Consider the following 15081-nt stretch of genomic DNA (forward strand, 5'->3'; position numbering starts at 1 on the left):
TATGGCAAGTTCAGACAAACTGGATGAATAGTCCCTTAGCTTGTAAAAACGATATATTTCAAGTCAGAAAGGCATGTCCAAGATAAATTATTGATAAAATTATAAAATAATAAAATAATAAAGATTTTATTATTGATAAAATAATAAAGATAAAATTATTGATAAATAATTTAAAAACCGATTACATGTCCGAAACTACACTCACTATTTTTTTTCTTTTCTTTTTTTTGTAGAGAAAGAAAGAAGCACTGGAATAAAATTTGAAATTGTGACTTGAAATATATTTGCTTCAGGAAATGAACATTAAGATTTAATCAGTTAGTTTTTATTTTCTTGGATATAATAAATAGCACTTTTTTTAAATGTTTTTTTTTTTAATTGGCTGCTGCGATGTCTGAAAAAAAAAAAAAAAAACACTGGAATTTTTAGGACTGTCCATATAAGAGCTGCTGATTCTTCCCAAAGTTAAAGAAAATACACTATAAAATCACCTTAAAGATAACTGGAGCTAAACTTACCTTGTTTGATTTTTCAATTACTTGTATACACTCGTCAGGCAGTTCCCATCTCAGTTTAGAAGCCGATGGAGGGTCAAATTCAGGTATACCAATACAGTGTCCATCACTTTTATATCTGCGTTCAAATAAAAAGAATATTTCAGTAAGAAGTAAAAAAAAAAAAAAAAAAAAAAAAAAAAAAAACAAAACACATAAAAACTAACAGATGGCAGGTAGGAAGGTTATTTTGTTTACTGGCAAGTAAGCTGTCGTATTCCAAGCAGTAGCAGAGCGACAAAAGCAGAGAAAGAGAAATGTAAATGAGAGTTATAAATGCCCTATTTTCAATGTGCATATAATGAAGCAGTTTATAAAAAGATTGCTTTGAGTAAATTTTAGATTGTGAAACAGTCTTTTTTTTATAGCAAGATTCACAATACTATTAGTCACCTGACGATATGCCACTAGTCTCGGCGAATAGACAACTAGTAGCAGAACAGTATTAAACCCATGCAAAAGAAGGTAAAAACAATCCTGAGATAACAATGTCTCATAAGATAAGGAGCGACAATAAGATAACAGCTGCTGTGCGCAAACTTCCTATGTTTGGTTTTTACGAGCACAGTATTGGTTTTAATTATAACACGAAATATTATTATTATAACATTTTATGTTTGCAGTTATTTATTTCGTGTATTCTTGCTTCTTTGAAAATGGTTGTTTCATTTTTTCTATTAAATAATGAATATGATTAGCCTCAACAAAGTTGTGGGTAACGATTCAAGTTCAACCGTTCATTCTGTCATCTATCCCGTTGATCCTTTGCAGCCAGAGGGGCTGAGGCTTGTGTAGCTGATGAAAACAACAACAGTGGTTTCTTGACTTTAGATCAAAATACCAACAAGTTGTGTAAACAGTAGGCTACCTAAATACAGATAGATTACAGTGAATTCTTTCTTCTTTTATATGAGATATCGTTTACTGCTTATGTGTAAGTTAATTCCTCATATACGTTATGCTCTTTCTTACAATTTTTTTGAATTGTACGAAAACACTTCAAGCATTTTTACATAAAAATGCTTCAACATTTTACGAAAAAACTTCAGCATTTTTACACAAAAAGTTGGTGTAAATTTAATGCGCCAAGAAACTACAGCTTCAGTTCTAATGAACTGAAATGGAGCACCTCAAAAACCAATTTTCGGGTACACAACTAATGTTGCGCCCATGAGCTAAGAGGTAATATGAGTACCGTGAATTTTTTTCGGAAAAATCTCAAAACTCGGTTTAATTCCTTTTCTTGTCGAGGCCTCAGACCCAAAAGGCTGCTGATGTTGACCTTAGAAAATTGAAATACATCTAGAGTAAAATTACTGTTTCGAGAAATTACGGTAATAATTAAATAGCTTTGCAATTTTTCAACTTTAATTGTAATTCAATTTTTGCTTATTTTTTTTTTTACTTGCCCAGCTTCTGGTTTGGCAATGTGTTTAATCACAAGCACAAGACGTTTGCCAATATTGAAGTTTTTATCTATTTCACATGAAAATAACGAGACACAAAACTCGAGCGAATTCTGCTTCAATAAATGCCACAGCCATCTAGCATCTTGTATTTATTAAATGTCATAAATGTCAAATGTCAGAATTTGGAATATTCTGTACATCTCTTAGATTTTTGGAATATAATTATGAAATGCCAGCCTGGAAATCCCAGATTCCGTTTTTTTTTTTTTTTTTTTTTTTTTTTTTTTTTTTTGGGGCAATTTTCTGAGAGTTCATATGATGGAGGCTATAAGTTAGGACATATGTCTAGCTGTAATTCGGCTGAGAAGGGGAAGGAGCGAAGGTAGATAATTCTAAGATAGAATGGGAAGTGGCGTCGTCCCCGGATTTTTTTATTTTTTACAAATTATGCGCTGCGTTTTTCATACTATTGGGCAAAAAGATTGAGATATGTCCTACTGAAAAGCCAACTCATTCATTACAACAGATTATATTATATCCTGTACCAAAAGCCAGGTTAAATACGGTGGATAAAATTAAGTATTTTCTTTTGCTACAAGTTTCTGACAAGATGGATAGAAATGAACGGGTGATAGTAATTTTAAGAGTGATCGAAAGATTATTGTGAAATATACAATACGAATTTGCAACGGTAAAGGCCAAGCAATACCATGGAAATATAAACCATAGGAAAGTGGAAGGTCTGCATCACCTTCAACAGAGCTTTCTTCCATAGCACTGCAATTACTGGGCTCTATTTGATGCAGTTGGAACAGCAAAAATAATTCCTCGTATAAAAAAAAAAAAAAAATAAAAAAAAAAAAAAAAAAAAAAAAATTGCATCCCCATATTGCCTTTAAAAGTAACAAATAAATTTTTTAGTCTATCCTGATAGATGGATACACTAAATATTTTCTATCTTTAAAAGGAGGGATTGCATCTTAGTAAGCTTTGAAGTACAAAAAGAATATAACAATTGCAATAGGTTGCAACTAGCGCTTTTGGATATATACGATAGTTAAAATTCTTACTGTATAAACAAGTAAATTCTCAAGCCGAAATGCTCCCAGTATTTCAATAGGGATAGAAATCCTTTGGTTAGTATTAAGAAAAAAACTACCCCCCTCCGTAGATAAGCTGAAATATTTCTTAAGAAAATAGGAACGTAAAATTGAAGATGGGGCAAACTGTGAGTTTCACTTGTCCCATTTTCGTGTAATTTGGTTCATCCAAAGGTCTATACAAAGGTCAGTTCATTTATTAAGAAGAATTAAAGTTATTTTTTCTTTGTTTGCTTTTCTTTATTAATTCTGAAAAATAATAAAGACGTTTGTTACACGTTAAATCATTACTTCCAAATGATACTTTCAAATAAATAGACATTGCTACCTATTAAGGGTACTATATTTGGCCTATTTTAATCTTCTCAGAAATTCTGTTTAGACTTCCTGGTAAAACAGATATGCATAATAAAAGATAAAATTAAGATAGAAATATGAGAGAACAGTGGATAAAAAAAAATTAAGAATTACCTTCTGATATCCATTTAATTAGTCAGCAAAGCGGAAAAATAAGTATGTGAGAAGAGGTTAAAAGCAAAGGTTAAGCAGCTAGATATTGTCTTAAATTAGATTCATCAAAGATACACAGCATTAAGTTAAACTATAGACAAATCGAAAGTCTACGAATGCCAAAATATATCTTACAATCATCTTACATTATTTAGTTTACTATACATGTATACTAGAAACGAAAATCACGAAAAGAAAATTTCTACAAACCGAACACTGTTAAATCAGATTATTTAACAGCACTTTTCCCCACGAAATAAAAAAATATATAAATGAAAACGGGTTCAAAGACAGTGAAAAAAAAAAGTTCTCGTCAGAAGAACCTGAAGAGCGGAAAGACGAGAGAGAGAGAGAGAGAGAGAGAGAGAGAGAGAGAGAGAGAGAGAGAGAGAGAGAGAGAGAGAGAGAGAGAGAGAGAGAGAGAGAGAGGGAGGGAGGGGAAGAGAGAGAAGAGGACCCTTTTTACAAGTCTCTTTTCCTCTTAACAAAAGGAGAATAGAATGACCCAACCTAAACGAGCCTATCCCAAAATGACTTCTGGTACGGGAAGAAAATGTTTCTCTTCTGTATGTCAATACACAAACGTGCGTATATTTTTCTGGGTGCAGTTGATTTGGCAACGCAATTCCTTTTTTTTCTTTTTTTTTATGGAATGTGACAGTACCTTTAATACTAAAAATTGTAATTATAATTTAACAGTTCATTATTTTGAAAGTTTTGATCCTTTCTCTATTTGTTTTTTCTAGTGATACATTTTCAAGCTAATTTCAAACTTACTATCAACTCAAACTAAATTATTACAACAGCCTTAAATATTAACCAATGTCCAAAAATAACAAATTTACGTACCCAAATTCAAATAATAAAAAAATCATACCCAAGAGAAAGAACGTCTTCAGCAAGGGTGTGCTCCCAAACGTGTCCCATAATTGGGGCATCAGCCCTAGAGTTAAAATATAAAGATAACACCATCACCAAAATAAATCATTAAAAAGCAAAAATAGAACTAAACAATCAGCCCCAAACTTTAAATTTCAAGACCTAGAGATGAAGATCATATTCGTGTTAGTATATGAACAGTCTACTTAAACCCGTGAACGCATTCTAAGGCTGCACACATGAACCCATACTAAGTTCGCATCATTAGTCGGAGCTTGGATGTAAGTAGGATTTCAAAAAAGAATTAACTTTTATTCGAATAAATAAATTTTTAGAAGAGTGATTATTTTCCTATGGTTTCCTAAGATAACAATTTTGATTTTCTTTTTAATATATTTATTTAGGACTTTATATGTCAGAGAAACACTAAAAAAGATTCATATGGGAGTGCCACACAGATTTTTATGGGGTTGCCGTCCAGTGGTGCCAATTACACTCTTTAGTTCCGGAGTATAATTGCCTCCTTCAAGTCTTAGAAAAAACTTAAGAGATTCCAAGAGCGAGACGAAAATAAATATGCTGATTTTAAAACTATAGAAAAATCAAAATATCTATAAAACTTAAATTTGAAGATGATTTATAAGACCATATTGGCAAATCATCATTAATGGAAAAATCGAAAATATGAGAATAAAAACAACAGGATAAGGCCAATAACAGCCAAAAATATGGCAGATAGTTCAGATAAATGAAGGTTCATCCTTAAAATAAAAGAAGACAAAACTGGAAATAGACTGCCCCCTCCTCTAAAAAAAACAAGCCACTAAACGATTATTTAATCTTTTTACTTTGTTTTTTTTTATTTGTTCTTTGTAAGTTCGTTTTTTACGTTTTCGTTCCTTTTTTGCTATTATTGGGATTTACCTCGTATTTTAATTATTATTTTTAATAAGCAAAAAGCCATTCAGAATAATTGCAAAAAAGCAAGCAATAAGCAGTAGACAAACGAAAGGGTTTCCACCAGATTGTTATGCAGTGTATATTAAATAAACCATGACCTAGCCCATGGTCATATAAAACCCAGAAACTTAAAAATAAGGACAGGAGTGCAAGTTTTCAGCGGCTACCAGGGAAATATGAGTTATTATCTTTTGGAGGCGAAGTTGACACCCTCCTCAGTAGGGTGGTAATTCAAATCCAAGATGTATCCCTTGAATTGAATTGAATCGAATTAAACTTTGTAAAATTGCACAGGAGATGGAAGGGCAAAAAGCCTGATATAGAATATACTCAACAGATTGAGCCATCCTAGTTGAGTAGTTAGCGCTCCGGGCTTGAAACCCCGAGGTAAGGGGTTCGAGTCCTGGTGTCGCTGGTTATTTGGTTTGGGACGGGGGTCAACGGTGTCACTCTGTAAGCTCAGTCGGAGTCGACCCAGCTATAAATCGGGACATGGTGAAATCTAGGGGAAAAATAGGAGAAGCGTCGGATGATTTGTCCCCAACCACGCATTGCACACCCGTCCAAAGGCATCGAATCAGGATATCGTTGCTTCGCAACGCAGACCATTGGTCAGCATCCGAAAAAGTTTAGAAGCTTAGATGGAGGCAGATCACACTTGTGATTGTTTGAAATCCCCCCAAAGAAAAGACTGAATAACCGTATGGAACTGAATAAAATTTGTAATTTCGACCCCGATACTTGTTTTTAAGATAACTTTCGACTTTCTTGTCTTTCTTCCTTGGTTTTTAGTCTTGGTTCAAAAAGATTGTAGTTTTGAAACACTCCTCTGTGGGCTGGCCATTAAAACCCAATATATATATATATCAAAATTCACAGATTTATGAGATATGTTAAAAAGAAATGAAGAGACTTGAAGTTTTCAGGTTGTGTATTATCTAGAAAAGGATCTTTTCCCAGGTCTAATTAAAACAAAATAAAATATTTCTTTACTTAACTTAGTGTCGGTGAGACACAGCCAGCCAGTAGCTAATCTAAAAATTATGATGTGATGCTATAGAGCGGGTACTAGAACAATTTCCGCAGCTAGCGTAGATCAGATCAGTTAGTTGGTTTTGGATTCCCACGGGTGAGCATGCGCTTTTTTGCCTATAGATAAGCGGCACTACATCATTATTCATTACAGAGACTGCATGCAGTCAATACGTTCCATTAAAAAGTGATGACTTTTATGCGTAGTTTGGTAAGCATACCCTGTTGCGTCACACGGCTTCTTAAAGGAGAACTTCCAGGAAGTTCTCCTTTTCTTTCCGGGGGGTAGGGTCTATACAAGACAGTCGTATGACAGACTCTCTGGCTAGTACAGGTATACTTTTAATGAAGACAGTGAAAATATTGAAAATAAATATATACTAGGAAAAGCCCATATATTTCTTTTAATACATACTTTCTCATTTTGCTGCCTTAATTGAAAGTTTTACCCGTTATCATTTTATTATTATACATTGTAATAATATTATTTACATTATGTGTAAGTTATTAAATATCATTATATGCGTCAAATATGTCTTTCCTTAAATTTTTCGTTTCGTTTTAATTATAAATGGAAAGGCATTGTTGGCTAGAAAATTGTGTCCTTTTTCATTCTAGAAATGCTGTCAGAGAAGGACAAGCGAATCTTAAGTCGTTTCAGTCATATTTGTGTTTTGCAGTGTATTGTTTATAATTCTAACATTTGTCGACATTTAAAAAGAAACTGAAGTAATTGTCTTCCTTATAAATCATCTCAGAGAAATGATCTTCATCATTAATTACACTGGTATCAAATATGGTAAAACCAACGCAGTATATCAAATGGGGTTGGGGTGGGGGGAGGGTTGTTGTTTTTGTTGGTGGTACTTCGAATGAAACGAAATATATATGGACTAATTAATAAAGTAACTCTGACAAAAAGGGATATCTCCGCCTATTCTTACAACAGCGGCGTCAATTGAAGGGGGAGTGGCATTGGTCCTCCAAGATCCCCCTATATTTCGAAAAATACCTTTTTTGGTATTTTCATTGATAAGTGGCTTACTTTTATTGAAAAATCCCCCTCCCCCCGGATTTTGGAAAAAAATTCCCCCTGGATTTTGAAAATGCCCCCCTCAATTTCCCCTTATTTCTGTGAATTGGAACCACTGTCGTGAAAACCAGAAGCATCAAAAATGCTTAATAAGCAATTAATCAAAACACGAAATGCTTGTTAGTCCAGAAATTATCAATAAGAAAACCAACTATGCGCTAGATGTGGCTGGAAATTCACACAGACGTTTCCGACAGTGTTGCCAGTCTAGGAAATAACTTTCAGTAATTCAATGGAAATAACTTTCAATAATTCAATAATTCTATTATTTCAATATTAATCCTATACATTCTATATGTAGGATCCATATTCTATTTTTATAAAGGAAAAATCGACAACCAGACAAAAGCAAAACTTTGTTTCGCGGGATAGAGGGAAGAACTGGTCATCAGGTTAAAAAAAGAACATTGTTCGCCATCACCTAAAGTTCATAAAAATTTATATCCAACATTTGAGCTACCTTTTCAATTACCTTTGTATATTACCATTAAAGGGAAGAGCAACATGAATTACACAAAGTTGGGGCTGATTCTTAGAAGAAATGTTAAGTTAGAGAAAAATCCGCAACCGAAAACGTAAAAAAAAATGTACATTGAATCGGACAAATACCATACCCAAGTACGATTACATCCTCTGACAAAACGAACTCCCACAAATGAGCTACCACTGCTGCATCCGCCCTAAATACGCACAAAATTATTATTAATTCAATTTTTTTTAATTCCATGATAAACAGAAACATAATTCCAATCTGAAAGGAAGAAATAACAATAAACACGAAAATAGATAAAATTTTGGATTAAAATCACTAAATTCTGAACAAGGAAAATTCACTATATATTTGAGCAGGTCAAAGCCAGATTGATGGTTTTTACAGATTTTTAAGACACCAGTCCTAAATTCCAGACTCCGAGCTTTGCTTCAGCTTTTGTTATGTTTATTGTTGATGAATAAACCCTTTCTTTCTTAAAAAAAATAGTAATAAAAAAGATGGCTGATTTAAGGGGAACGATAAAAGAGTGGATACATAAATCTATTCTAAATCTAAATAAGAAGCGACAAAAATAGGAAAACAAGAAATAGAAAAAAAAGCTGATTGAAAAAAAAGAAAGCATTTTACCACTCTTCTCTCTCAGCTGATGGAAACCAAATTGACTAGTTTCACAACTTGCATAGTTTTAGATTCTATTACTAAAACATTACATTCGATTGACGCTTGTCTTTAATTTTAATAAGGATATTCTCTTCAAACGTTGATTCAACAAACTTATGATGTGCCCGAGTCATTTCTTAGAAAAAAGAATCATAATACAATTATAAACACCAAAAGACATTCACGCACGCATGGTTCTACAAAACGAGGAAAAAAGATATTCGAAAATTACTTTTGTCTCTAATGCAGTCACGAGGCGTGTAATCCAAGTTCTTTCTAAAACTTGGATCGTAAAATGGCAAATGAGAAAAACGTTGCAAAATTTACTTTTGTATAGCTTGTTATGGACCTTTTCTTAATGACACCCAACTACTAACCTTTCACACACATGAATATTTCATTCGGGAACTCTTATCTCTGTTTCTTTTGGTAACTATTGCTCCGTCATTACCTCTTTTCCGGTAAAGATAGATAGATTTATTCACACGAAAACCCTGTTGGGCCACGGTGACACACAACAGACAAGCAAAAAAATGTACAACAAAAAAACTTTAAATGACAAAATATTAAAGTGACTATTCAAGAAAATTTTCCCGATGCCTCATACCTACCCGGACGAACCTTCCAATATTACTTATATCTTAATAACTCCTATTCTTCAAAATATTCAAAATCCAATTTCTACCCCCCCCCCCTAAACTCCCAACCAAAAATTTCCAGCCGCAATTGCTTCAAATACTTACATTCCCCTAAAAAATGACGTAAAGACTCATCCGTTTCTCCACACATAGGCAACTGTAAGAGCCATCCCTCAATCTAGCCCTCCTAAGCATCTCCTGCGTTCTCCAAGAGGCATAAAATTTCCCCTTACAGACATTATTCATTTTAAATCATCGAGACTTAATCCCGTTTTTAGATAAACTTCTTCATCCCAGTTCTCCTTGACCTCCGCATATAGCCGCAGAGAGGGCGAGACGGGTTATCAACTAACCTAGATACAGTCTCTACCATCTCTCTAACCCCCTTTCTCTGATTCCAACAATTGCCTAGCCCTGCCCAGTCTAATATATCGTTCACCTGATTTGACCATGACTCCTCGTGAAATCATGTATATTTATATTTCCCTCGGTATGTTTCCGGTAATATATTTCCGGTATGCCTGGTATATTTCTCTAGCTATCTCTGATCTCTAATTCTTTTTGAAGAAAGGTAGTTTTAGGATTACTGAACATGATAGACAAACTCAAACTGAGTTTTGATCTCGATTATTAAATTCATTTTAATTATAATTTTAGCCAAAACTACCATGTTATTTACTGAAACTTGTTTAAAGCAGGATTTGGCAACCAGACGCTCAAAAAATGGACCATTCCTCTTAGTAATATCATGTTTTTTTTGTTTTTTTTTTAACATCAGCTAAAGACACCACTGAACAAAAGAAAAAACAACAACCTTAAGGTAAGGCTCATGTTCCATCTGAAACTTGCGATTTTGCTACAAGTCTACTGCTATAACTTGCAATGAACGGACTAAATACTTATATCTCTGTGTTCATTATTTTCAGGTTTTCCCATTCATCAAACCAGGATTATGGTAAGGTTTAGACTTTTCTCTTACAGAATGACTAAACTTGCTTAACAAATAAGGCAATTCTCCTTTTATCAACGGTTTTTGATCGGTTTTTAACGTATTTTCCAATCTAAAAGATATTATTCAAAAAGCTAGTTTGATAGTTCAAAAAGCTAGTAGATGGCTCTTGCGCCGTTCGGCAATGCAGGCCATTATCTTAGTTTAGTTTTTATTTGTGCCCTGTCGTTCCTGCTTTTGCTAGATGAAAACCGTATAGACCTTTTCAGTGATTTTTCAGCAGCATTTTTTACCCCAATGTGTTACTCTGTAACATCCGATCCCTCTCTGACAAAATGGATGAACTTGAAACTGTCCTGCGGCAAAATAACATAGCTATTGCTGCAATTACCGAATGCTGGAATGTGACTGAACAAAATTGCTCAGTCACTAGCTTCGCCACTAGAATTGTAACAAGAGAAGACAGAGGCATAAACCGCAACAGTGGAGGCGTTGCTATATTCTACAAGAAATATATTCCTTATCGGTTCTTTGACAACCTATAAGATTCAGACCATGAGTTTCTATAGATTTACACAAAGCTCAAGTCGCTACCTAACCATTTCTCATGCGATATCTTAGTTGCAGTTTACTATCATGAGAGTGCCAGAAATCATAAAAAACTAATTTTGTACCTCCAGAAAGGAGTAGACTATTGCCGCACCAAATTTAGTTGTTCGGCCATCGTTGTGTGTGGCGATTTTAACCAAACTAACAAACAGTACTTGGCTCACAGCCTCGAACTTGAGCAAGTTGTAAAATCTCCGACCCATATAGCCGGTGGAACATTGGACCTGATCGTAACCACTTCCGACGAGTTTGACACCGACCCGGTCTGTTTGAGTGCACTAGAAGAATCTGATCACTTTACTGTTCTTTGGAAAGCAAAAGCCCCGACAAAAAGACCGACACGAACACAGTTTGTCGTGTTTCCCACCACTGAGTCAAATATTTGTTCTTTTAGACGCTGGATCAGCCGACATGATTTCTCAGAAATCATAAGTGAGCAGAATCTTGACAAGAAGACTCAGCTTTTCAACTTCGTCTTGTACGAAAAATACAAGGAGCACTTTCTAACAAAAACAGTCTATAGATCTTAAACTGACCGACCGTGGATCACAGCTGAGATGAAAGCCCTTATCAAACAGCGGGCCAGTCGCATGAGGCTCGATTGCGCAACAAAGCCGTTGCTCTTATTCAGTAACACCAAAAAATGGCATGATTCAGTGAAAATATTAACAGGTAAAACCCGTGATCCTCACTTAAAAATCTTGAAAGAGGACGACACTTACGTAACAGCTACTGAGGTTAATGGTTTTTTTGCTGGTATTTGCACCACTTACCTGAGTTTCTCACAAGAGGAACTAGATTCAGTTCTTGACACTAGTGCACCTTGTGAACTTTCACGGCCGTCAGTTGAGCCCCATTCAAGTATGCACAGAACTACTGAAGCTCAAACCTCGTAGCTCCTCATATCCTGGAGAAATCCCAGTGCGTCTACTCCGTGAATTTGTGCCCTTCCTTGCTACCCCTCTCGCTAGTATCATCAACCTTTGAATAACACTCGGCAAATTTCCCAAACCCTGGAAAAAATCTTACATCAAAGTGATCCCTAACAGATCCCCGCCCAAATCATGTGATGACTTAAGGCCTATCTCGCCGACTCCCTGCATGAACAAAGCAACAGACACCTTCGTTGCAAAACTGCTGATGAGTGATATAGAACCAAATATAGACCCTTTCCAGTACGGATGCCTCAGTGGCAACAACACGTCAGTGTACTTAGTGCGGCTGTATGACGACATTCTATCGTGGCTCGAGAAAGGGAAAAGCTTCGTAGACTTGGCCCTCGCTGATTACAGAAAAGCCTTCGATTTCATTAAACACATTATCTCTCTCAATAGCCTAAGTGAAATGGGCGCCAAAAGTGGCTTGCTGCGTCTAGTCGCTGATTTTCTTCTCCAGCGGGAGCTGTGCGTTTTCGCTCTTAGCGAAGACAATTCAAATTCTGCATTTCTCCCAATCACTTGCGGTGCCCCTCAGGGCACTAAACTAGCCGGAAATATTTTCCTCGCTGTGATTAACTTCATCCTGCGTACTTTCAAGTACATATATAAATTCGTTGATGATCTGTCATTCTTACTCAAATACCTGCTAGAAGGCCAATCAGCGACTCCCGTTTTGATCCTAGTATACCCATTTTTTTCCAGATTGAATGTAAACAAACTAGCTTTAACAGCAAAAAGCAGAAGTATAGAGTGATTTGTTTCAACTCTATTGAATTGGACGTCTAGGGTTTAACGACCTTATTTGAAAAGTTGGCAGTGAAACATGATAGACGTAATCTTCTCTGTGGATTGCAAGTTAGCCAACCACGTAAGCAACTTTGTGCGACAAGGGTACGAACCGCTGCTGTCACTGGTTCCGATGAATCGGTCCAGGTTCAGTGTGAATTCCATGAGGGTTGCCTTCAAGACTTATATCCTACCCATCATTGAATATGCGTGCCCAGTTTGGGGCCCTATTGTACAGTTGAGTGCTGAAAAGTGTCAAGATATCGTAACTATCCAAATACAAGCTTGTAAGTTTATGCTGGGTCAGGCCTTCACTACTTATGACAATGCGCTTAAGGTTCTTGGCCTCGAGTCGCTTTTTAACCGCCGGCAGAGACGTGTTTTACAGTTAGGCCAATTCCTGCTCCGTAGCAGCAAACACAGGACGATCCTGGCCCCGCTAGCCCTCGTTACGTCCCGTACCCGGAGACAATACAAGCTCAACCCAGTGACATGCCGTACGACTCGCTACCAGCATTCCTTTGTCCCCTTTTTTTTACAGACATGGTCAACAAATCCTAAGAAATGTAATATGGTTTTACTCATTTTTTATTGTCGTATTTGTTATTTAACTTTGTCGTATTTGTAAAAACCCTCGGTATTAGTGCTTTTAGCGCTAAAAATAGTAAGTTTAATAAAATATGTCTATATATTTGGACAAAGCTGAATCTCTACCAGCTACCAGAAAAAAAAAAAAAGTACTTTGAAGTGCACGCTCTAAAAGTTTGAAAATGGATTTCTACACTAATACCATCTAATTTGTAATTGCCCTAAATTACATGATCTTATTGAGCCATTTAACTGCAAAAAAAAACTTAAAACCTCAAAACCGCTAATAACTGACTTTAATCTATGGATGACCGATAGCGAAAAACACCAAAACAAAGATCATTGCAATAAATGATCAGGTAAACACCATTCATTTGGAAAGACTGTTGGATTTTCTTAGGAAATATACATTTTTAAAGAAGATAGGGAAGAAACCCTAGGAAACCCTATTTTTTGGTGCGGAAAACGCAAATAAAGCTCTCAAAAACCATGGTGTCTGTAGTGTACTATAAATTAATACTTCCAAGCATTTAACTTACCAAGAATGTTCAGCATTAAATCCAATTTTGCCATTCTTTCCAATGCAAATCGTGAAGCTTTTATCAAACCAACGGTCATACCCTTTTCCGTGTAACAAAACTCGACCATAATGGTCCAATTTGGAGCGATCTTTCTGCAATATGAAATTCCTCTCATTTTTAAAAATGTAATTATTTCGGAGACTTGGTGAGACGTATTTTCTCTTAAAAGGCTCATTGAAGGCACTTTGGGTATCTGTATAAATAACAGTAAAAGCGGCTTTCCAACATAAAGTTGACGTTTTTCCAAATTCTTAGAAATTTACATTAACACATTTTCCTTGGGTCATTAACAGCTCATTTATTCGTACTATGGTATCGCGTACTTTTACGTTTTTAACTCTAAGTGAATACATATTTTACGTTATGATTTCACAATAGCAGGGCTACAGCCAAAGAAATTCAGAAAAAAAATATCTGACTTCTGACTTGTATGGTCGGAAAATCTGACTAAAACTGACTTGTCAAGGTGCTTTCTGTCAAAGAAAAAAATAAGTTCAGTAGGCCTACGTCAGAAGACATTAACCAATAGCTTAATTTCAGAGGGATATTAAGCCAAAACTACAAAAAGGTTTCCTTATCCCAGTCCATTTCATTATCAGTAGTGTTGATTACAATTTTCGTTTTTCTTTTATCTTCATTTACTTGCAAAATAAAAATAACACTTATGAAAAAAGACCAATTACAGGTAAAAAGATAGTAGGTTATGTTTGTGAAAACTACCACTTCTTGTTCAATTTCTTCAGAAATCAGAAAAAAAAACATTAAAAGAACAGCATCAGTCAGAATGACAAAATGAAATCGGACAAAATGTACACCTTTCACGACCAAAAGCACAGAATTTTGGTTTGTTTCAAGTAGTGGGCTTGCCTAAAAGGAGAAAAAAACCCTGACTTTTCTCCAAATTTCTGACTATTTTTCTGACTTAGCCAAGTTTCTGGTTTTTCATTGAGAATGTAGACTTGGCGGTAGCTCTGTAATAGGGTCTCAAACACTTTTCCATAAAACCCGAAACCCAAGCATACACGAGTCAAACCTGGACTGATTTATGATTTTAACACACAAAGAAATATTTCCTATTCAAACTAAAATTATATACATTTATATAATTTTACGTAAATTTATATATTTATATATATACGTAAATTATATAATTTATATACATTTTACTTTTTATCATTACTTTCACTCTCATTAAAATAAATCATACTCTAATTACAGAGCTTTTGTTATTGTATGTGAACAATTGTAGAATCAATATCCCTACATTAAGATTTGGATTATAACCATGTTTCCACGTTTATA

The 15081-nt window shown here is 35.0% G+C and overlaps 1 protein-coding gene across 2 annotated transcripts in view; it reads right to left on the bottom strand.

The window, feature by feature from the left end:
* whd (carnitine O-palmitoyltransferase whd) overlaps nucleotides 1-15081 on the bottom strand; it is a 123585-nt gene that overhangs the window by 20366 nt on the left and 88138 nt on the right. The window contains exons 10-12 of one of the 2 annotated variants that reach the window (XM_089107108.1): nucleotides 13738-13871; nucleotides 4451-4516; nucleotides 519-633 (exon numbers count right to left, since the gene is read on the bottom strand). In XM_089107108.1, the coding sequence (XP_088963234.1) occupies nucleotides 519-633; nucleotides 4451-4516; nucleotides 13738-13871 (315 nt within the window). Of the gene's footprint in view, nucleotides 1-518; nucleotides 634-4450; nucleotides 4517-8151; nucleotides 8218-13737; nucleotides 13872-15081 lie in introns of both variants that reach the window. The other variant, XM_089107107.1, reaches the window with a different exon arrangement.

Source organism: Artemia sp. Qi Xiang Cuo, chromosome 21 (genome assembly GCF_049724085.1).
Source record: "Artemia sp. Qi Xiang Cuo chromosome 21, ASM4972408v1, whole genome shotgun sequence".
Classification (NCBI taxonomy): Eukaryota; Metazoa; Arthropoda; class Branchiopoda; order Anostraca; family Artemiidae; genus Artemia; species Artemia sp. Qi Xiang Cuo.